Genomic DNA, 25,394 nt, shown 5'->3' with positions numbered 1-25,394 from the left:
GGGTCACGGCACCACTGTAACCAGTGTCAGTCTGCTAGCCCCACAGAACCACCTCTGCGTTGTGTATAACGTCAAATCACTCAGGAGTCGGAACAGTGGCCTCATTCCTTTATTTCTGTGTTGTAAAAGAAAGCAGTTTATTGTTGTCTGTGAGAAGGCACTAGAAACTCCTCTCCTTTCAGCTCTTATTGCAGACTGCATAGATACATTGTAACAAAACATAATGAATTGCTTTCAAGAGAAGTTTACATAAATTAAACAATAAATGACAATACATTATATATTTAAAATACCAATTACCAAATTATAAAGCTTTGAATATAATGACAATGGGCAGTAGTATTATTCACATATCTTCAATTTTAAGACCTTTAAATTGAAAATCAAAACACAACACAAATTCTAAACATTACACAAGTGTTAATAAGCTAAACTGGGAAAGTATTAAATACTGTTCAAAACTACAGAATAATTATGCCAGGAAGGCATCTGCCATTTTCTACAACCAAAATTATATGGAAAGGCGACATTTTGTCTCCGACACTATCCCTTGCTGTACAAAAACGAAAAACAGACAATAAAATAGCATACCTGTGTTGTAAAAGAAAACAGTTCATTGTTGTCTGTGAGAAGGCACTAGAAACTCCTGAGAGAACACAGGAAAAAATTCTCAATATCTCAATGAATACACACTGCTGAATCTACATATAACGCGCAAATTAGCTCATAACACAGCCTCTCACTCGACAAGAAAACTCGACATCTCATTCGACAAGAAAACACACTTTTACAACCACTAAGATACTTCTGAAATGTGCATTATACTTTTAACAAACTAAGCAAGGTTTTTATTTTTTTTTATTTTTATAAATATTTACATACCTCTCCTTTCAGCTCGTATTGCAGACTGAAGGAGAGAGCGCAAGCCCATGAATCATGTACCTTTTCTTAAAGAGACGGCCTAGATTTTTTTTCACTTCAAAACACCCAAAATAAAATACAAACCAAATGTCGTAAATCATAAACAATTTACCGGGTGCAGATTTATATAAAATAAATAAACAAAAATAACATTTCATATCTACTACACACGCACAAAAAGAAAACTGATGCACACACAAAAAAGACTGCCCTCTATCTGCAGAGATGGGGTGCTGCTTTTTCCCAGAAAGTTGCTGCAAACAAAAACGAATTGCTAAAGCTAGCACGGAAAGCATTATGGTAGTTAGGGAGTTTGTAAAGCCACAACAAAAATGGTCGCTAAGACAACGTGGGAAATAGAAAAAAACACATGTAAGTATTATTAATTTTGAGTAAGTTAAGTAATTTTATACTGTTTTCCCTTATGCTAACTATACATTTTAACTACTGATTCGTAACGTTGAGTTAGCCCAGAAGCTAAATGTTGTATTGCAACTTTTCGCTTCCACCTTAAATTACCTGACGCTGGATTATAACTTACTCCTGAACGTTTTTCCTGTATGTTGGGCAACGATTTTAATGTGTGAGCAATCATTTTGTGCTGACTACATGTAGGTGTATTATTTAACATTCGGACCGGTGACTGGTGTTCGCTAAGAAGGTTTTAAATTTTTCGCTTCCACCTTAGGTAATGCAACAGTAACGTTAGCTAACGTTTACTGCCAAATCATTTAAGGTGGATTTTAAAGTAAGACGTACGGACAGGAGTAATTCAGCAGGGCAACGTGGCTCACTGTGGTTACATGTTTGTTGGTTTACTGGCATTATTAATATATCAAAGATTGTTGGAAAGGAATAAGGTAGAGTCTGCCACGGTTTCCACGCTCATTTGTGCCAGTTTCCATAAAGATTTTAAATAAGGTTTAAGGGGTGTGCCGTACTATGAGTGATGTACAATGGCTTATAAATACAGTAATCCCTCGTTTTTTGCGGGTGTTGCGTTCCAAGACCACCCGCGAAGTAGAGGAATGATTTTTTTATGTATTTAACGAGTATTTGGACTTTTAAAACCCTCCCTGTACCCTATATAAATAGTCATTCTATAATGTTTTTCAGCTGGAACTACATGTGATATCCTACCAGTTTCTTTAATAGAGTAATTCCTAGGCAGTGATTTAGCGTAAGTAAATTTCACTCGGATGTGGACATGAACAATACATGTACTGTACGTAAGAAATACTTGTAAATGATATATTTTGTCACATACAGGCCTAGTCTAATACATGTAACCAAATAATAAAAAAGCCCCCTTGAAAAAACCCGCGAAGTTGCGAATAAGCGAAAGATCAATCGCGAAGTAGCGAGGGAATACTGTACGTTTTGTATTTTAGACTGTGAGTTGTGTAACTTGAGATGTTTTTATTAGACAGTATATATGTGAATGTGTGTATGTATGTATTTGTTGAAATGTTGCAGCAATTGTAGCCATTTGTAATCCAAGAAAAAATCTTCTGTGTGACAAGTATATCTAATCTTAATTCATAGATGGGAGTTCCAGATCAAAGTGACAACTTAAGTAAATTGCCAGTGCAGTGTTGCAGCATTAATTGTAGAGGTGAGTTACATTGCAGTGAGGAAAACGTGCTTTTTAGTATGTGTGTGTATGCATAACTAAATAATGTCCAAAGTTGTGCAGTTTGCCTGTTGTTCAGTGTGGTCCTCAGCAGTGTTCCATAAAGGGGGGTGTGAGGGGGTCATCAGTTCTATAGAGTGTATATAATTATTGAACAAAATGAACAGGTTCTACAGTTATATTTCTAAATATACTTTACACACAAGCTTTACTTTAGTGTTGAAATCAGTCAAAATGTTACAATGCAGGAATTTGTTTGGAGGTCCCAAATGCCAAATGTTGGGCATGTTAAATGTATTAATAATTTTACAAAACACTTTAACAAATGAACGTAGTTTAGAGTTTAAATGTATGACTTTATATATGCATATTCAGTATTTTCCCCAAAATTCCCCAATGATTATGATTTTATATGTACTTATTTTTTAATTTTTTTAGGGTGGCATGGATACTGGATAAGTGGTTACAGACAAATAGAATTTGTAATTTTTTTTTTTTTGCAAATTTTCTGTAATTCATTTGCCACTTAAAATGTTCTAGGGATTTCGTTCAATTTATGCATGTCCTTTTTTTGTTGTGAAGAGCACATTCTGTACATTGTTTTTTTTAATTTATATTTAAGGAAAATATTTTTCTGGTGGACTCTTAATATCAAAAGTGATGATATCATCCCCAACCACTGTGAATTAAAACTTAAAAGATAAATGATTTCCCTTGTGATGATTGTAAGGTTTCAGAAAAAGGTTTTGTTTAAGATAATTTTTGACCAATTTGGGAAAATTTTGTTTTATTCATAAATTTCTCAAAACACTAAGACATTAAAAAGGTTTATATACAGCTTATAATCCATGCTGTCTATGATATAACCACATTAAAATAAGATTGAAACATATTTAGAATTTAAAGAATTAAGTTACATAGAGCCCCGCATATACTTAAAAATATGGTTCAACACAAACATTTATACACAAGTGTCTCCTTTTGTCAAAGCAACCTATGTCTGCAGACCAACAATTATGCAAACTAAATGAGAACATATTTGTACAGTTATGATGCTTGATAACATTACCTGAAGCAAATGACACATTTGAATAATTTTATGTATTACACTTGGTAGGCTGATTAGGTTTCTGCATGAATGAATATTCATGATTAATAATTTGGTGTGTGTCACATCACATTTAAATGTGTAGTCTACAGTCCACAAATGTCCTTAAGATTTAAGTAAAACTAAATGGCTTCCTTCCAGGTTTGGGGATGAATTAGTTGGTTTCTGGTAATCGTCTGTTCCAAGAATTCTTGCGTAATTTCATCCCAACACAATGGTGGTACTTCTGCAATCTCGTGGAATAGCTGGAGCTCAAGAACTGTGGCCAATACATTCACCATGTCTGCAAAACACAATGGCAAAAAAAAAGCCAAATATTTTCAGAAATATTAACATGCATTGATACATGTCTACAGTGCTGTTCTGTACAAAGCTGTATATGGGATAATAAATGCTTCTTTCTTAGAGGTAAGTGCAGCTGACTGAAGAGATGTTTAAATATGTTAAATGTTTCTATGTGAAGTTTTTAGGCACTAAATAAATAGGTAATAAGTCCAATAATGTTTCAGCTCAGGTTTATTCAAAGAATTTATCCAGCCAAAGACAATGTTGATAAAATATACATCATAAAAAAAAATATATATATATAAGTATATAATTATATATATAATAAGTATATAAATAAGTATATAATTGTAAAAATCACTAATGATCAGGTATGTGTATGTTGATGGCAACATGCACAAAGGTTTGTATGGCCCATAAACCTCAAGAATATGGTGTTATAAATGTCCAATTAAGAAGACCCTCCATTTCTGCAATACAAAATCTAACAGCAGCCCAAATTGTTTATTCATGTATGTTTATGAACAATCACTTGATTATGAACACCTACCTTGTATTTACATGTAAGGACTAATATGATCTACACTGAATCACTTTGTAGTTCTGGTGGTCAGTGTCTTTCTCTGCATACCCTGTTTGCCCTCTTTGACCCTGTTCTTGAACACTCAGGACTGCCACAGAACAGGTATGATTTGGGTGGTGCAGTGGTGCAGCAGGTAGTGTCGCGTTCACACAGCTCCACGGACTTGAAGGTTGTGGGTTCGAGTCCTGCTCCGGGTGACTGTGAAGAGTTTGCTGTGTTCTCCCCATGGTCCAAAGGTAGGTGGATTGGTGACTCCAAAAGTGTCACACATGGGTGTGAGGGAATGTGTGTTCTGCCTTGCACCCAGTGACTCCGGCCCCCCACGACCCTGAACTGCATAAGCAATTACAAACAATTCTCAGTGCTGCAGTGACACTGACGTGGTGTTGTGCAGGTACGAGTGGATCATGCACAGCAGTACTGCTCGCGTACACTGTCCACTCTGTGAGACACTCCTACCTTGTAGATATAAAGTCAGAGACCATAGCTCAAATGTTGCTGCAGTTTGTGTTTATCATCCTCTAGTCCTTCATCAGTGGACATAGGACATGGTCACTTGATGTTTTTGGTTGATGGACTGAGGGGTTTAAAACTCCAGCTGTGTCTGTTCCTCTTGAACCAGCACAACACACACTAACCCACCACCACCAAATCAATGTCACTGCAGTGCTAAAAGTGACCAACCAAATAAATCATACCCTTTTTTGGCATGACTGGTAAATAACATGGAGAATGATGGCAGAATGAGAGTATGCAGAGCAAGAGAATGACCACTGTCTAAAGTTGATCTACCAAGATGGTCTAACACTGTGGAGGTTCCACTGAATCTTGCACTGGTCCAGATCCTCCTGCAGAACTGCCATGAAACAGAAACAAATCAAGCACTGGTGTGCATGACTGCCATCATAGTGTTCTTGCTCGAGTAAATCCACAAACAGCTCAATTCAGAATTGAGCTCTGTGTAAAAGAACAGAAACATTACTAACAGTGTACACAATGTACTCGTCAGAATGGCTTGAGATTAAGCTGGCTGACAAGCATGCAGATTCAAAATCATTCTAAACGTACAATATATAATGTACATCTCACAGAATAAGAAAATGGTAAAACAGACCCTAAAAAGTGAACCACTTTGACAATCAACACCACCTCAACCTCAGTACATACCTTTCCATTCTAAAGACAGGTCACCAGGACTCATTTCTCTAATTGCTTGTACTACTTTCATACATGTGATTCCTGCTAAAGTACTGAAGGCCTGTGAGGAGCAGCTATGTGGCATTCTAAAATACATCTACAACCTCAGCTCACGACTGCAGAAGGTTTCATTATTTTGGAAGACCTGCATTGTTCCAGTACCAAAGATCACCAACCCCAAGGAACTAAATGACAACTGACCAGACAAAGTCAATGGAATGACTTGTCCTTGTCGTCTCAGGACACAGGTGGGAGGGGTATTGGACTCCTTACAGCTCACCTATCAGTGGTACGTGGAGTTTGAGGAACTTGAGATTTACCTGGTGCACCGAGTCTACTCTCACCTAGAGAAGGCAGGGAGCACTGTTAGTGTCATGTTGTTTGACCTTTCCAGTAGGGATGTACTTGTGTACCTGGTTAACTGTTTAGGTGTCAGTATTAAAATACTGAAATCACTATGAGTATCATTCAGAAAACATTGTTTTAAAAAAGAGAAATCACATCTAGCAGCTTTTTGACTCAGAAATCCAGAGCATTTTTTTGAATGAAAAGCTTAGTGCGGCACAGGAAGTGCGCCTCGGTGTCCTGTGTGATGATTTTTTTTTCATTTATGGCAACACAATATAACTTTATAAAAATCTAGAATAAGATGATCATCAATGCATTTCTTCCAAAACCCTTCCGATGAGAAGCTTACACATACATTCCTTATCACAAAGTATTATAAAAGCAAACTTAAAAAAGTAAATTGACTGAACATTTTTCATAAAACAGATTTATTGGCAGAGTACCTCTTCTTATTGATATGTTTGTATACTATTTTACACGCATTAAAAACATTTACATTTATAAATAATGCATCGTTATTTATATATTTATCTATATACGTTTTCTATAAATTTGTTCCAAATACATATTATTTTACAAAGTGACTTTCTAAAAGCTTGTGTGTAAAGTATGTTTAGAAGTGTAACTGTAGAACCTGTTCATTTTGTTCAATAATTGTATATGTTGCCCCCCTAAGACTCAACGCAGGGAGCATGTGATCTGCGATAAAGAATAAAGAGAGCACACGTGTTGAGCTGATGTAAACTTCACAACAAGAGGATTTATTCTTCCTCCGTGGTGCGCAGTTCTATTCTCTATCAATTGCGTATCATACGCCCCCCTTTGGCAGACATAGGTAATAGCCTTTACTCCTTTCGAGTTAACTGATACCAATTGAATATTTATACTGAAAGGAAGATAGGTAAATAACAAAACAATATTTTGATGTGTGTGTGTGTTTTTTTTTTTTTTAGTTACTTCTGATCCTCTACACTCTCCCCCACTTACAAAAAATGTCTCCTGACATTTTACGTACTAAAATGATTTAATGCCCGAAAGTATACCAGTTATAACAGTAGGGTTGGGGTTGGATGGGGTAAAAATATGGCATAAAGTTCTGAGTTACAGGTACAGGAGTGGGGCATAAAAGAGGCTTTACTTCAGCATTCACCTGGTGATAAGATGGTTGTCCGAGAATGTCATATGTAAGTCTCTCTGCTGGTCTCACCGTCCTGTGTGACCTTCTCAGTTCAGTTTCCCCATTGTCTCTACTATCCACCCCCTCCACTTGAACTTGAGGTTCATCTTGCAGCAAAGGTGGTCCATCCATTTGTTCCAAAATATCCTGCTGTGAGTCCATCAATTTCTGCGGTTCAAACTCCCTTGCAGTAGCACGGAGTGGTTGCTGGTTTTATGGATTTTCCCCTGGCCGTGTATATCTTTGTTTTTTTTTCTACTGTTTGATGTCTTGTCCGTTTTGTCTTTTCTGCAACAGGCAGTTCTTCAATAGGTAAGTCGTTTACTGGCAGCAACAAGTTTCTGTGTAGTACTCGCATGATTTTGTTACCTCTCTCCGCTTGTACTTTATAAACCGGCCCATCTCCAAATTTTTCCACTAGACGATGCACTGTTAACTCCCAGTAGGCACGCAACTTGCCTGGACCGCCTCTTTCCGAAAGGTTTCTAACCAACACTCAGTCACCTGGCTGAAGTGCGACTCCTTTTACACGTCTGTTGTACTGTTGTTTTCCCTTATCTGAAGATTTTTGACTGTTATCAGCTGCAATTTTGTAAGCAACGCGCATCTTTTCAGCCCATTTTTTAGCATAGGTCTGATGGTCGTGTGCTTCTGTTTCAGTCTGATGGTTAAAGATTAGGTCAATTGGCAACCGTGGAGCTCTGCCATACAAGAGAAAGAAAGGGGAGTATCCCGTTGATTCGTGCCTCGTGCAATTGTAAGCATGCACCAGTTGAGGTAAGTGATCTTTCCATTCACTCTTTCTCTCCTCTTGTAGGGTGCGAAGCATCTGGAGAAATGTACGATTCAGCCGTTCCACAGGATTACACTGTGGGTGATACGGTGTGGTGCGTGAGTGAGAAATTCCCGACAATTGTTGCAATCTTTGAAACAGCTGATTCTCAAACTCGCGTCCCTGATCGTGGTGCAACTTCTCCGGATACCCAAAACGAGGAATGAAGTCATGAAATATCTTTTCTGCAGCTGTCCTACCCAATTTGTTTTTCGTTGGATATGCCTGCGCAAAGCGTGTGAAATGGTCAATGACAACTAGGATATATTCATATCCTCCTTTGCTTGGCTCCAGATGTAGATAATCAATTGAGACTAAGTCAAAGGGAGCAGTGGTTTTAATAGATCCCATTGGTGCTCTCTGAGGAACATTTGGGCGTTTTTGTTTGATGCACGGACATTTCTTCATTACATAATTTTCAATGTCTTGTTGCATGTATGGCCAATAAAAACGCTCACGGGCCAGATGCGTCACTTTGTCACAACCTACATGGCCTACATCATCATGTAAACACTTTAGCACCATGGGCCTCAATTGCTCAGGGAGGACCAGCTGTTTGTTGTATTTAGTTTTTCTATATAGTAGTCCATTCTCAACTTCCAACTTATTCCACTCGCACAGTAACCTCCTAGTTGCTTTAGTCATTGTCCTTTTCTCTTTTTCATTTGGTGTCCAAGCCTTTTGTTTCAATGACATCACTTCTTTGATAGATTGGTCTTTCTGTTGAGCGTCTCTAATGTCCTTTGGTGTCATACTTGACACATTGTCTACTGAGACAATTTTATCATTGCAGACCAGTTGCAGACCAGCTATCCAAGGCACGTCATTGTTTTGAGCTGCCTTACTACCCTGCCACACTGCAGACACTACATCTGGTAACACTGTTTCTGTATACTCATCCATGCTTTGTTGCAAGTCTAATGGTTGTCTGGACAACATGTCTGCGTCTGTGTTTTTCTTTCTGGGTCTATACTTAATATCAAAATGGAAATCTGCTAACTCCCCTATCCACCTGTAGCCCATCGCATTTAATCTGGCAGAACTTAGGACATAGGTTAGGGGGTTGTTATCTGTATAGACGGTGAAAGTTGGAGCGTAGTACAGATAATCACGAAACTTATCGCAGATGGCCCATTTGAGTGCCAGGAACTCAAGTTTACCAGAATGTAGGTGGTAATTCTTCTCAGCAGGTGTGAGAGTCCTGGACCCATAACCAATCACTCGTAGTTTGTTGTTTTGTCTTTGATAAAGAGCAGCTCCCAAACCTTTGTTTGACGCATCTGTATGCAGTACGAATGGAAGGTCAATATCTGGGTAGGCTAGAATGGGAGGGTTTGTCAGAATGTTCACAAACATTGACACAACATCCTGATGTTCACTGGTCCATGTTATGGGTGTACGAGAAGAGTCAATCATTGTGCGCAAGGTGGGAATACACCCTGGAGGGGGCGCCAGTCCTTCACAGGGCAACACACCCACGCACACGTTCACACTTACAGACACTTTTGAGTCGCCAATCCACTTACCAACGTGTGTTTTTGGGGTGTGGGAGGAAACCGGCGCACCCAGAGGAAACCCACCCGGACACGGGGAGAACCTCACAGGTTCTCTCTCTCTCTCTCTCTCTCTCTCTCTCTCTCTCTTTTTCTCCTCCTTGCTCTCTCGGCCATATAATGTCCGTACCAGGAATACCGAGATGGTCTTCTTGTAGCTAGGCAACATTCCACCTGTGAGCTATGTGCCGTTAAGTGTTAACCATTTCTTGTGAGAGTCCTCCGCCCCGTGATTCAGAAGTTGCTTAGAGCAGTAAACCAGAAGAGGACCCGACATTGCTGCAACAGAAGCAATATTCTCCTTTTGACAGCTCCGTGGAAAATTACAGTCATATAGAGGCTGTAATTTTAATGTGGAAATACTACATATTGTTCCTTTAAAGCAAATTCTTTTTAGCAATGCATGTCCAAAGTTCTTGAACTTATCTTGAGCTCGTTTGTGTAAGTTGAGCATCTTGATGCCCCCATGTGGACTTTTCCAGCAGCTGGGGAGGAGGGGGACGGGGGCAGACAACTCCCTACAGTGTGTTGAATTTAGACGGCAGTAGCCACTTTAAACACCTGCTCTCAGTATTAGAGACTGCTCCTATTAAGTAGGTTTTATACAGCGCCTCTGAAACCTTGAAACATGGCCACAAGGTGTCAGTATAAGGTCAGTTTAAAAACATGAAGAGAACTATTGGAGAAAACACTGTGCCTTTACATAAATCATAAATAAACCTCTTTTGGAAGTCGCTTTGGATAAAAGCGTCTGCCAAATGCATAAATGTAAATGTAAACCGTAATATGTGTGAATATAGTGTAGTAAGAATATAATGAGAAACACAAGGATTTATTTATTTATTTTTTACTGATAACAGCTGGACATGTAAGATACAATTACTAATGTGTACTGATGTGTAAAGGTATGGTATTATAATCTAGGGTGGTTTCCGTCTCAGTACAGGTTTTTCTGCACATGGGCAGCAATGTATTTGACAGCAAGCATGGTCTCCTCACAGGTGGGCTTGATCTGGGACTCAGGAAGCAGGAAGCCATAACGTCCAGTGTCTCTGAGCTCGAATGTGTATGAATACTTCACCCCCAGATCATAGGCCCAGTCATCAGAGCCCCCAGCAGCAGGGTCTGAAAAAATAAAACAGGATTTGTTTTGTGTGTTTGACATAAAGAAACAATTCAGTGGAATATCACATTTATACAATTTATAGAAGGTATGGTGTAGGGCAAAAAATTGTCCACTCTGTTGAAAACTGAATTATGTCTATACTATTGAAGTCTTGCAAATAACACTATAAAATGTGACTAGTTCCTAGATTATCAGTGCCAATAATAACCTCCCAACCAATCCCTTTATTTATCACTCTTATTTATTTGCCTGTAACCTTGAAGTTTTAAATATTTTTACCAGTCACTAAAAGAACAATACATAGGAAACCATGAATAACAACCAGTGCAGGGAAAGGATAACAACAATACTACAAAACCTTTTAAGTTGTTGAATGAAAACAGTAATCTAGGCAAACACCAATAAGGAGAAATTAATTTAAAAAATTGTTGTACAATGCTCTAAATTTAATCTGAAAGATCATAATGCAGCTGTATTGAGATACCCACAGATAGTTGTGGCCCCAGGGCCGCTAGTGTATCGGGTCCCATGGAGACTGTGGAGAGCCTTAGAAGCAGCTTCTGCTACACGCAACTTTGAGACAGAGAGAGCAAGAGAGATATGAACTTCAGGCCAATAGAGAAATATCACACACATGCAATAGACTAGCACCAAGTGACTCTTTCAATTCATCAACTGTTTGTTTACACAGCGCACTCTATATATGTTTAGTTGTGTGTGTGTGTGTGTTGAGTGGTACCAGCTCAGCATGGTCAGCAGCCAGGCCGTATTTGTAGGAGTATGGGAACAGTAGGAGCTGGGAGTATGAGTGGATGGTAAGGTAGGCCTTAATGGACTTGTTTTTACGAATGAAGTTAGCAACATTCTTGACCTCAATCTCAGACTCAACACTGGCCCCACAGTAGGTGTCACTGCAAGGGTCACTGGAAGCTCCCAAAGCTGTGATAGAAACAATAAAACACACACTCACAGTTAGAAATGCATGTAAAATTTTATGTTTCACAACAGAGGACAACAAAATCTGTCAAAGAGTCTGTCAAAAAAAATCCCTCACTTATATGATTTAGTCTTTAATGAATATTAAAATAATATATGTACATGCAATCTATGATACATATAATAAAATTGTCATTTTTAAGATTATGATGTTTAATAAGACTGATGGTTTAGAGAAAAGTTTGCCCTCATTCACAATGGAGCATTACTGTATTCTGTCTATAGCAGGCAGTTACTGGAGTTTTCAAAAGGAAAAAATGTTTTTACTTATTTGACTGGATATCCAAAGGTATAAGAAAGTAAATATTAAAAACAAGGTAAAAAATAAAGAATGACTGATTTTGGTATGAAATGTATATATGTATATACACACACACACACACATATATATATATATATATATATATATATATATATATATATATATATATATTCAACGATGCTGTTCAATTTAAGGAAAAATAATAAAAGTAAAGTAAGAACTGTTTCTTAATTACTTTAGGCTTAGATTTCATCTGGATCTAGGAAAAAGATTTAAACTACTATAATCAAAGAATTTAGGATTGTAAAAATAAATAAATAATTAAACATCGTAAATGTAGTTTGTGATTTAATACTCACTGCACCACCCAGCATCAAAGTTTCTGTTGGGGTCGGCTCCCAGGCAGCTGGAGCCGCTCCTCTTAGAGCGAGTTTTTCTCCACATCCTGTTCTATAGAACCAGATCAAAATATTCTTTTTACATCTCAATCCACCAAAACTCCATTATGTATTAAATGAACATCTACAATATGTCATGAGAAAATGGAATATAATAGTCCTGTGCTGTCACTACTCTGTTTGCTAAAAGCAAAATCCTACACTAATTCAAATGCAGAAATAGTTCTGCTAAAGTTAGTATTGTGGTATTAGTGTAAAATATTAATTAATTTATTTCTAATTTGGGGCGACACAGTGCCACAACAGGTCACTGCCACACAGCTCAAAGATCCTGGGGTTGTGGGTTCAAGCCCTGCTCTGAGTGACTGTGAGGATTTTGGTGTGTTATCCCTGTGTCCACATGGGTTTTCTCTGGGTGCTTTGGTTTCCCCCCATGGTCCAAAAATACACGTTGGTAGGTGGATTGGCTACTCAAAAGTGTCCATAGGTGTGAGTGAATGTATGAGTGTGTGTCGCCCTGTGAAGGACTGGAGCCCGTGTGTTTTTGCTTTGCAGCAGTGATTCCGGGTAGGTTCCAGACTCACATCGACCCTGACATGGATAAGTGGTTATAGACAATGAATTGATTAATTAATTTCTAATTTCATTCTGACCTTTTATTTCTTTAAATGGTCAAGTGTATCATAATGTTCAAACATTACTTTTTCTTCCATAAAGTGATTCCATAAAGTTCATACTGATTTGTGCTTTACACAACCTGGGACTTAAGTTCCAGTCTCCTATAGAAAACTGCAATTTTACTTACCAAACACCCTATATTAATTACACTCATTATTCTGACGGATGGATGTTATTAGCTGATATAACCAGTAACTAAAGAAAATAATGGGAGACTATTTTACTCTAATATCATGTTGTTATATTGTATTTTCAGTCAGTAACTTTCTGTACATTACATATCATGCCAACATTTAAAGACATATAAGGTAAAAAGTACTAAATAATTATGATTATTACTGTATTACTATTACAATGCAATATGATAATTACTAAACTACAATTTAGTAACAACTAGCAAATTAACATTAATATGTATGGTAAATACAAAAGTATTATCATATTATTACCCACTTGTTTAGTATTTGTAAAGTGCTTTTCTTAAGCTGACAGATCCTACACTTCCTGAGAAGTTCCACTGTAGCTATACTTATTTTGAGGTACTGATTTCCTGTTCTATCTCAAGCTGTATGATTGGGAAAATACATTATCTTGTTATCATTTTATCCCAATAAAAATAAATGTATCTGAAATAAACACTAATGTTACTCTTCCCACTTCCTGTACAATACATAAAACTGCATAAGCAAGTCTACATTAGTCAAAAATAAGGCTAAAATATGATGAAAATATGATGTAGAGTCATGTCAGTGAGAAATATACTGAAATCCAGGTGTGCATATAGCCATCCACATTGAAGACAGGCAGAACAAAGATATCCATCTGGTCCAGAAGGCTGGTCATCTGGGCATCCGATCCATAGGTGGACACAGCCTAGTTACAGTTGAAAAAAACACAAAAAAAGTTAATAACAACCTGAGAAGGTAACATTTTGAAAATGTTTGTTTTCCCTGAAAAAAAAACCACACACACACATATATATATATATATATATATATATATATATATATATATATATATATATATATATATATATATATTATTTTTATATATTCAAAACCATTTAGCAACAATTACCTTTGTATGAATCTATTTTAGCTCTTAGAATTACACAGAATAAATGGTCCAGGCAGAAATGTACTTGACAAATAATTGTCAATATAATTCAAATAATTAAATTTGAACTGAAATTCTGAAGGACATCTATAAAAAAAAATTTGATTGCTGGAAAGCTAAAATAATTCAGTTAATATGTGAAATAATCATACAGCATGTAGAAAAAATATGTGATTTGTTTTCTTTGATTTAGTAGAAGAAAACAGAAAGAAGAGTGTATTAGCTGACCAAATTGATTTATTTTGAAAATATATAAAAATTTTGAATTTGTATATTAAAAAAAGAGTTGGGACAGAGGCAAAATAAGAATGAAAAGTTCATAAAATAGTCCAGATATTGCACTGTACCCAGGTAAATATAAAAGGAGTATCTATGAAAGGCTCAGTCTTTGCATGCAAAAATGGGTCTAGGTTCACCAAAGTATTAACGAATAGTTCAAAAATATTTTTCCTCAGTGCAATTTTACAAAGAATGTTTTGTGTTTGTTTTTGTTTTTTTTAAACACCCTTACAGTATATTGTTAATAGTTTCAGGAAATCTGGAGAAACTACAGCTGAATGTGTATGACCTGCAAACTGTCAGACAGAATTTCATATGAAACTGTCATACTGCTGATAAATATAGAAAAATAGACTTGGGAATACTCTGGAAAAACGTTGTCATGTAGCACAGTGTGCCTTTTTTTGGGGGTGGGGGGGTGTACATTGAGTGACCTGGGCAAATTGAGTTACCAAGACACAAGACCCATCCAGGTTGTTATCACAAAAGGCCAAAAGGACAAGATCTATTGGCTCTTTTGCCATGCTGAGTATGACATCTTAACCTTGCGGAGTGCTGATTAAGCAGAGAGACTTGCAATCATGATGAAATGCAGACATCCAGAACAAACTGTCTATTTGTAAACTGTCCAAGATATAAAGTTCACATTTGCTTTTATCCGACTCTCATTGGCAGTTTGTAAAATTATGCCATGATCTTTTGAAGAGGTACAAAGTTTCCTTGGATTAGTTGCCAGTGTACAGTGAGAGTAGGACAGTGCAACAAGGAACCAAGTTTGGGGCCAGGGAGGGATCAGTGGGTAACTTTCGTATGTGTTAAGGTACCGTTTGTGTGAAGGTGTATATTAGGACTTCAGAGAGACATACTGTCATCAAAGCAATGCCTTTTAATGGGAAGCCTACACATTACAAGTGTGTGACTTCAGAGACAAAGAGTATGTGTGCTTGACATTCCAGATCTGTCGCCTTATGGCACATCATGAAAAGAAGACTCAAACAAAAGCAACCACAGTCTGTTGAGCAGCTGAATCTTGTATCAAGACACAGCTAAAAAATTTATGATATCCAATGTTTCCAACAATTTACAAAATGTCAGTATGGAACACAATGGTAAACACGCCTCTCTCATGATTGTTGCAGGTTTAATGTAAAATCAAGCTGTTTATTGAAAATATGGGTAACATATTTCGGTAACACTTTATAATTCAGCCTGTGTTTTAGAGTGTACTGATTTTCGCTGGACGGAAAATGTATTTTTATATATATATATATATATATATATATATATATACACACACTCTTTTCTGCTCACTGTAAATAAATCAAATAGGAACTGCTCAGTAATATGTATTGATTCTCTTAGAGAAGCTATACTGTAAGCAGTAGTAAAGTACACTACAAAACAGTGCATGTTACACTAAAAGTACAGGTAAAAATACATTGTAAGTATGGGGCAAGTAAACTCTAAAACACTGGCTGTATTATAAATTTTAGCGAAATCTTTTTTTAACCGTTCTATTTGTTTATAAGAAAATGAAAGAAAATCACATATTTTAACTTTATTGCAATTCAAAAAAATCCAAACAGCTCCTGAAATTTGCAATGTGATTCCCAAGAACTCTGTTGCATTAGCAACATTCTGTATCATTTATAATTTTAGAGTGAATGGGTGGTTATTCTACTGTAGCCATGGTTTTGTTACATCACTACAATAAGTGTGAAATGGATTTGTTTTGCACCATAGTTTCTAAATTGTCATCCCAAGACATTAATTTTTTTAAATGAAACTTTAATATCTTTGCCTATTTATTTAGATGTGCTGAGCTTTAACACACCATATATGAATTTGAAGAACACAGTACGCTTTACCTCCTTGACAAACCACTGGCAGAAAGCAGGGGAGATCCATTCTCTGGCATGAATGCCACAGTCCATGAAGATTGCAGGTTTGGTGGAGCCAGAGCTCTTTCCAATCTGTGGAAAATAGAAATTAAATACATAGAATTAAATCATTATTTTTGGTTCATTATGGGCACAAGAGTGAATGGGTTGACAAATCAGCTCCTAACATCTTCCTAGCACCACATCACTTATGTATGCTTTATAATTTACCCTAAATGCAAAAGAGTAGTCACTAGATACAACTACTTAAAAAAAATAAGGATGCTGTGCAAATTGTAAATAAAACAGAATGCAAATTATTTAACTGAAGATATAAATACAAGTAATCCAATGTTGACAATATTATAGTTTTTGAAATGTTAATGCTCACATGGAAACACCAGGAACATCCCACAACTAAATAGATTTAATGCAGTGAACAAGAAGCTTCGGCAGCATCTCCTGTGCCTCGCAATCTCTTCAGTGCTACAGAATGTGTCCAGGCACCTGAACTCACATGTTGGGGATTAATTATGGCAAATTGTGTGAGACTTGTTCTAGTTGGTTCAGGCCCACACATAGCTATGTCACTGTTCTAGGAAAGTCTTTCTTTTATCAGCATGTCAATGCCAAACCACATTCTGCATATATTACAATTAGGGATGTGCCTATACAATATTCAGTATCGGGATCGATCCAATTCTGGCCTAAATTGCTGGATCGGATATCGGAAAGGAAGAAAACATGCAATCTGATCCATTAAATATAAAAAATTTTCAACATGCCGTAAGCCAATGCAGCTTTTTCGCATAGGACTGGCAGGCATCACGTGATAGAGCGATTGTTGTGAGAGGCCTGTAAACATGTCAGTAGTGTGGAGTTACTTCACAGTCAACGAAGAAAACAGCAAGACCACCGAGTGTAATTTGTGTAATGCTACTGTCTCATGAGGTAGTAGCGGTGTTGGAAACTTTAACTTTTATTTATATTTTTTATACTGGAAAACTTTTTATACAAGTGTTAAATTTTGTATAGAGCGTTGAACTTCAGGTTTCATGTGATGATAAAAGATTGAACTGACAGCCATCTTAATACTAGTTGAGGGTCACAAAAAGCCATGTTTGCACTACTTTCATTTTGAAAATTACTTTAGATCCTTATATTTAAAGTTTTGCTTTAAGTTTTAAAATTTCAGGATAAATTTCTGAATAGTGTTGACCAGCTAAATGCTGTGAAAAGTTATGTTTAAATAAAAAAAATCAATACTGGCAACTGAACTGTGTTTTGGATGTAATGTATTTCTTGCAAATGAGTATAATATAATAAAGTTACTTTGACTGTTGACTTATGTAAAAGGCACCCAATGTTTTTTTTTCTTTTTCTTTCAAAGCAATTATTTTTTCAAAACATCGGATTAGTATCGGTAGATACCCAAATGTAAAATATATGTATTGGTATCGGACCTAAAAAAGTGATATCATGCCATCCCTAATTACAATCACATGACTCCATACCAAGCCTTCCTTCCAAGTCTTTCATGTCATGCCTACCAGCTGATGAAGTCCTGTTTTCTGACATTCCCACCAACTGAAGAATCTTTTTTTTTTATCAGTGCTGCTTGCCAGCTAGCTACCTGCTCTCACTGCTGCTATCTGCCCTGATTGCCAGAGCTTGGTGCTGCAGGAAGACCAGCAGCTTACTTTTACTGCCATTATCTGCCATGACTACAGATGACAGTCTGTTTTCTAGTATGCTGTTCAGTGGCTAGCTGTCTAATATCTGCATTGCTATCTGCCATGCCTTATGTGCCTGTTGACTAAGGGAGCATTTTTTTTTACTGTCGCTGCTTGGTGACTAGCTGCCTGCTGTAAATGCTACTATCCATGTTATCCCCAGATACTCAGCACTACTCACTGGCTGGCTACTATCACTACTGCTATCTGTGCTTTTCTGTAGCCCAGAAAAGCAATTAATATTATCAATTATAATTTTTGTGGAAAAAAAGTGGAAAAAAAAGACAAAACAGAAATTAATGTAATTTTTCAGTTCCCAAACTCTTACAGAATGTGGTTAAAAGAAGAGTTGATGATGAAAACGGTGCTAAACATGCCCCTGCTTCAAATTTTGAATAATTGTCAAATAAATAAATTAATTAATTAAATCAATAATTTGGTTTGTTGTCATTGTATTATTTTCAATTACATATAGTTATTAAATTATTTGCCCATCAATACAATATGGTTTTACAGGTTGAACAGTCCCCTGACTATTTTGGAAATGTTGTTGTATAGCCAAAGAGAGCTGAATGAATTTAAAAGAATATTTTAACCGAGAAGTTAATTAAACCCACATAAAACTGTATAAAAACTAATAGAAATGAAAGAAACCAAATATAGCTGAAGCAAACTGAAAAGAGCAGATAAAAAATACATTAAATTGAATAAAACTGCATAGGGCCAAATAGATAAAGTCAAATAGATTCAAGAGAGCTGTATAAAATACAAACAGAACTGAATAAAGCTGAATAAAAACATTTATAGAACTGACTAAAACTGAAAAAGCAGACTATAGCTGAAAACTAAATAATATTTAAGTTAAAATTCCAGTGATAGGTATCCAGCAATATTGAGTGGGGTAGGTGAGGTGGGATGTATGACAGTGAGTTCTGGCCTTAAGCAGGTGCATTGCTCGACCCTCGTAGGTGTTTCCGATGGTCATTTGGCTGATGATGGTAGGGTTGGCCGAGGTGATAGAGGAGATCCAGCCCTCGATCTGAAATATACACAATCAGAATAAAAAGTCCACAAAGGCCAGATGTTATATATTTTTTTTTCCTTTTCGACATTCAAGCGTTTTATGAGACATAAAGGCACCCTGACCAACTATGTTCTCATCCTTAAAAAATTTTCAAAGAAAAGTTGAATTTCCCTTTAAAGTTTGAAAATAGCCTACCGTTGACCAGTTGTTGTACTTTGTGTAGTCATGAGACCTGGTGTGCATCTTGTTGTCCATTTGATTGTTCACAGCAATTTGTAGATCATCAATCAACACCCTGCATCACAAGAGAGACCTAAGTTAGTAGTAAACATGCTTATAGCAGTTCAATATCTCATCCTCACGGATATTAAAAAATCTCACTTTAGAGCAAACTATTCTCAGCACACAGCTTTTTTATTTACATATTTATTTATGTATTTTACTTCCCATTATAATAAAAAAAAAACAATTTTAGTTAAGAATCTTAATTATATTTAGAATTAAATCGTAGTTTTTATGTCATGTTTACTGCTATGTATGTCTCATTGAATGTTAATGCATTTCAGCCTGGTATAGAGTCAGACCATAACAGCATATGGGAAGCATACTAAAGATGAAAACATGACAGCATTAAGGCAAAACATAAAAAAGGCATTAACATCAACATTGTGTTCTGTTCTATCTTAATATATTTGTGTTAATTAAGGTGTTCATTAAAGGAGAACACAGTGTTACTCAATTAATTTATGGTGTTAATATTGTGATATTTTCAAATGATTGGTTTGTTTCTCATGAAATATAACACAATTCAAAATGTATCTTACATTGTGGATTCTGTCAAACTATTTGCCATTAAACAGAGCATAAATGGAGAAACAAGGTATTGACATGCTCTTGTTTCTCACTCTCCCTACCAATGTAACATGTTGATACAGACTGGTATCACTCCTTCCTTTCCTCTCTAAAATTCTTGAACATGTAGTCTATAATCAATTGTCCCTCTTTCTTACATAGAACCAGCTCCAGGACCCCTACCAGTCAGACCTCAAATCGGCGCACTCAACCAAAACTGTCCTTGGAGGAGTTATTGATAACTTCCAGGCAGCTTTTCATCGGTTCTGATTCTTCTGGACCTTTCAGCGGCCTTTGACAAAGTCAACCACAAGATCCTCCTGTCAGTCCTCAGCAACCTTGGAATCGCTGGTTTATAATGGAAATAGTTCGAGTCTTATCTGGAGGATCACTCAGGTAACATAGAACAGATATCCTTCCACTCCATGCAGGCTCTCCACTGGTGTCCCTCAAGGCTCTGTGCTGGGTCCTCTTCTCTTTTCATTGCATAACCATTCTTTTGATGATATTATAAGTACTTCTCATGGTTTTCCTGCCACTGCTATGCTGATGACACTCAACTAATGCTTTCCTTCCCCCGTTCTGACACTTAGGTTTCCAGTTGTATCTCGTGATGTCTGACAGACATTTCTTCTTGGATGACATCTCACCACCTGTACCACAATCCTAGCAAGACTGAGCTGCTTTTCATCCCTAAAACGGCTGGCCCTCACCATGATCTTCCTATCTCATTTCATAACTCCTCAATTGCTCCATCTGGGGATACAAGGAGCCTTTGTGTGATTCTGTATGACCAGCTATCATTCGCATCCCATATCGCAAACCTGGGCTTGATTACTGCAACTAACTCCTTGCTGGTTTTCCTCTGTGGGTCATCAGGTCCCTTCTGTTGATTCAGGATACAGCTGCTTGTCTTCAATCTTCCAATGTTCACCCACACCATTCAACTTCTGTGCTCTCTTCTGTGGCTTCATGTAGCTGCCTGCGTCACGTTTTAAACTCTCATGCTTACCTACAAAGCTAAGAACAGACCAGCCCCTCCCTACCTTATGGAAATGGTCAAGAGTCGGACTGCACCTTGAGCCCTTCAAGCTTGACTTGACTTGCCGTCCCTAAAGTCACATAGAGGACTAGCGTCAAGACTCTTCTCTGTCTTGGCACCTAGATGGTGGAATGAACTTCCACTGGCTGTTCGAACAGCAGACTCAAACACATGCTGAAGACCCATCTCTTTGTCACCCACTTAGAGTACTAATTAGAGTACTAATCTAAGTGCTCACCAAAACATGTTTTTGCACTTATACTGCACTTTCTTTATAGGTATGAGCACTGACTAGTTTTTTTTTCCTTCTAGGTTTGAGCACTAGATTGTACTGGGTATTTCACCTACTACGTTTTGTTCTTTCTAGGCATCTGCACTGGCCCTTTTTGTGACAAGTGTCTGACCTCTAAGGGAATTTGGACCCTAACTTATTTGTACTAGCTAGGATACACTTTCTGTCTGAACACTAAGCACTTTTGTGAGTCGCATTGGATAAGAAAATCTGCTAAATGCTGTAAATGTAAATATAAATGTTGATGAGGCCTGGTGAAGTGAAATAACTCTTTTTGGTTACCAGTATTTGTGGCTGCAGCTTTGCCAAAATGTGCAACTTCATAATTTCCTGTTACTCCTCAAAGTGGAGGAAAACATGACTAACATGAACCCTATAGTAATCTCTAATAAGCCCTAATTGTTTCCCTATATGTGTTTCTGAAGTCAATAAATATGTAGGTTCTGGTGGTTCTTACTGCTGCAACAGGTAGTGTTGCAGGCACATAGCTCCAGGGACCTGGAGTTTGTGGGTTCAATCCCACTCCGTGTGACTGTCTGTGAAGAGGTGTGTTCTCCCTGTGTATGCCTTGGTTTCCTCCCACAATCAAAATACACATGTTGCTAGGTGGCGACTCAAAAGTGTCCATAGGTGTGAGTCTGTAAGTGAATGTCTGAGTGTGTGTCACCCTGTGAAGGACTGGCGCCCCCTCCAGTGTGTGTTCTTGCCTTGCGCCCAGTGATTCCGGGTAGGCTACGGACCAACCGTGACCCTGAATTGGATAAGCAGTTACAGTCAATGAATGAATGAATGAATGGTGGTTCTTACTCATATTCCATGCCGGTCTGATCCAGCATGATGTAGACCATATCAATATGTGAGGCAGGAATATGGAGGTCAACATCAATGTCAATAGTGACCATCTCAGCACTGTCTGGGCTCCAGAAGTCCACCTGCATAGGGCAGTAGACAAAAACATATGTACCTGTGAATGCATGAACAAAAAGTAAAACCTACTAAAAGTAAAACCCCAAAGATTTTGGCTGTAGGGACATACTAAAGCCATTTTTTTTCAGTATTAACACATCCAAAGAAAATACTTTATTCTAGATTATTTTGGATCCCTCAATACATTCCTTTTAACTGCCTGGTTATTGTCATGAATTGTGATCAGTTTTTATGTCATAACAATATGAATACATACATTTACTTTATTCAGTAATACTTTCTACAAAACTAATATTGTATCCACAGAGACACAGTATGATGTGTGCATCCTTAACGTCATCTCAGTGTCGGTTCTTATATTATGGAGCCTGTGGAACTTAAGGTTGCACTCTTCCTTATTTGTTTTCCCTTCCACCCTAAAGGTCATTTTAGGATGCAGACTGCAACTTTTATGCCCAACTGTTTAGTTCTACCTTAAATGGATCAGTTTATAATGATAATAATTATAATAAGTATTATAAACCAGGTTCGTATTTGAATATTCTGTTCCACTTTAAAAAGAAGACTGTGTGGCTGAAGATACCTTTCCTCATTTTCTTTGCTTACACACACAAACCTCAGTTTACAAATTAAATTTTTACCCAAGCACCTGTACTTTTGTAGTTAAATTGGCCTTTTTCTTGTAGTCTTGATAGGATCTAAAATGGCTCTAAAACACACACACACACAGTACTGTGCAGAAGTCTTAGGCACCTAAAATAATTATATATATTTAAACTAATGCCTGCTCTTTAAGTGTGGTCCTTGTATAAGTTTATATATAATCACAGTGAATACAAATAAATAGTAATAAAAAACAAATAAGAAATATTTTTTTTTCAATAAAGTAGTAGGTGTGAGTTTGAAGAGCTTTGTTTTGTTCAGATGCTCCTTGATTGAATGAATTTAAATCATTATTTTAAAAGCTATGTAAAACTAGGTATTGGATTGGATTTAAAGTTCCTGGCCATTTCTGAAGCTGCTTTACAATATACACATATAGTAAATCACATTTCATTACTCTGAATTTATGTATTCTATTATGTAGTTTCTGGATTTATGTTTGATATCTGTGTGGCTTGGCAACAAATGCTTACCCAAACCCAAACAAATTAATTAAGGTTCATCGTGTATTTTCTTCTTTTTAATATTGACACTGTACCATTAGAATTTTATTATTATCACTACTTAACTGTAGTAAAATCACACTGCAAAAAAAATTTGTGTCTGATTCTGGAATGTACCTTCATGCTGCTGGCCAGCTCCTTGATAAATAACACATGTTCATTTATCACAGGTTTCAGACGAAAGACTTTGTCTCTGGAAGAAATAAATTAGATGCTATAAGTTAAAGTCTGAATGGTTAGAGAAAAATAGATAGCTGCAATATTTATTACTAGTATTTTTACTATTTTCAGTAAATTAAGCTCCCAAATATTATTTATTTTTATATAAAAGCCATGAGTCAAAAGAAAAGAGTTACCCCTCATAATGGGCCATCTCACAGAGAGCGATGGTGACCACTGTGAACAGCAGAAGGACCTTCATGTTGCCTGTGTGGCCAGTTGATTTCCTCAGGTCTGCTTTTATAACCCCAAGTTTTCAAGGTTTGTCCAATCACTGAGGACCTGTCTAACAGTGCTTACAGCAATATGTGGTCATTTTAGATTTTGGGTGTGATTTAGGGGGAGGAGTGGTGGATATTCAATGATTAACACAGAAAAATAGTTATAGATATCTCCCAGAAAGAATGCAAGAAAGAAAAATAGAATGGAAAAGAGAGAGAGAGAGGGCGGGAGGTTGAGAAAAAAAAGAGAGTGAGAGAGAGAGCACTTTAATCCAAGGTTACGTTAAGACTGTGATGGAATTTTCCACATCCACAATTTTTCTTCTCTCCCTCTCTTTTCCATTCTTTTTTTTAACTATATTTTTATCACTCTATTTTTGTCTCTCTAATGTTTTCTCTACACAATTAAAGCTGCAGCCAAATTTTTCTTTTAAATGAGAAGCAGTGTTATTCCCGAATGTGAAAGGGACAAAATCCCTTCAATGTCTGTTATAGTAATTCTAAAAACAGAGTGGTAGGATAGGTTTTTGTCAAAGTTTTTTCTGGTCATGTCACACAATCTTTACATACTTGCATCACTTGCACAGTCTCTGAAAGTGGATTTGGCTCCTATTGCTGCTGAGCAATTGTGGTTTTTACTGATGGAACTAAACATAATATCTAGCGTAAACATCTAGATGTCAGAAGAGCAAACTCCTTCCTGTGCTCCTTCACCCATTGTCAAACCAAAGAAACATGGATTGCTGGTTAAGAGACTTTTCCAACCAAAAGACAGCAAGTTCTTATCTACAGTTGATGTTGAAAGACCTAAATATTTTTACATAATTTGAGAGATCTTGTTTGATAATATTCTTACAAACTTTGGCACAAAGTGGTAATACACATACCATCTTTACTTGCAAGAACTGAGCTTCTTTTGGATGCTCCTTTCGTACTAAATCATGATACCGTTAACTTTTCTTAAATTTTGATGTTGTGACAAAGAGCACAGTAGTTGCTTTGGATGTTCCTGATAGCCTCCAGTCCCAAGCCAGTTTTCAATTAAGCCATGGTTGCCCTGGTTGCCCATGATTGCTGGGGTTTTTCTTGCAAAGCCATAATTAGTGGTGTTTTGTCAGTCCTTGCAGAGCTGTTAGGTCCCATTTATATCATGTTATATATATATATATATATTTTTTTTTTTTACTTTTTCTGTGAATATACCCTTAAAATGAAAAATCTGATTGGAAATTCAATAATATTGATCTCATTTGAAAAGGAGGTTAATCTACCATTTAATTAAAATTTTATTTAAAAATGTATTTAATTGTGTATTGGGGCGGCACGGTGGCGCAGCAGGTAGTGTCGCAGTCACACAGCTCCAGGAACCTGGAGGTTGTGGGTTTGATTCCCGCTCCGGGTGACTGTCTGTGAGGAGTTGGTGTGTTCTCCCCGTGTCCGTGTGGGTTTCCTCCCACAGTCCAAAAACACACGTTGCAGGTGAATTGGCAACTCGAAAGTGTCCGTAGGTGTGAGTGTGTGAGTGAATGTGTGTGTGTCTGTGTTG

General features: G+C 37.0%; 1 protein-coding gene and 1 long non-coding RNA gene across 2 annotated transcripts; one reads left to right on the top strand and one right to left on the bottom strand.

Moving 5' to 3' along the window:
- The first annotated feature begins 1,156 nt into the window (after positions 1-1,156).
- On the top strand, positions 1,157-22,102 carry LOC136708395 (uncharacterized). The gene is made up of 3 exons (XR_010804347.1): positions 1,157-1,293; positions 20,144-20,377; positions 20,575-22,102. It is a non-coding gene; the product is annotated as an uncharacterized lncRNA (long non-coding RNA).
- On the bottom strand, positions 10,493-24,689 carry cpb1 (carboxypeptidase B1 (tissue)). The gene is made up of 11 exons (XM_066682918.1): positions 23,765-24,689; positions 23,526-23,601; positions 22,123-22,247; positions 19,325-19,424; positions 19,043-19,144; positions 16,361-16,465; positions 13,860-13,970; positions 12,381-12,471; positions 11,503-11,702; positions 11,252-11,336; positions 10,493-10,762 (listed from the first exon to the last, which is right to left on the bottom strand). The coding sequence occupies exons 1-11, from the start codon at positions 23,827-23,829 to the stop codon at positions 10,575-10,577; spliced, it is 1,248 nt and encodes a 415-aa protein (XP_066539015.1). The 5' UTR covers positions 23,830-24,689; the 3' UTR covers positions 10,493-10,574.
- Between the last annotated feature and the right edge of the window lie 705 nt (positions 24,690-25,394).

Source organism: Hoplias malabaricus, chromosome 10 (assembly GCF_029633855.1).
Source record: "Hoplias malabaricus isolate fHopMal1 chromosome 10, fHopMal1.hap1, whole genome shotgun sequence".
NCBI lineage: Eukaryota > Metazoa > Chordata > Actinopteri > Characiformes > Erythrinidae > Hoplias > Hoplias malabaricus.
Note: the sequence above shows the minus strand (reverse complement) of the source record. Positions and strands in the feature narration are given on the sequence as shown.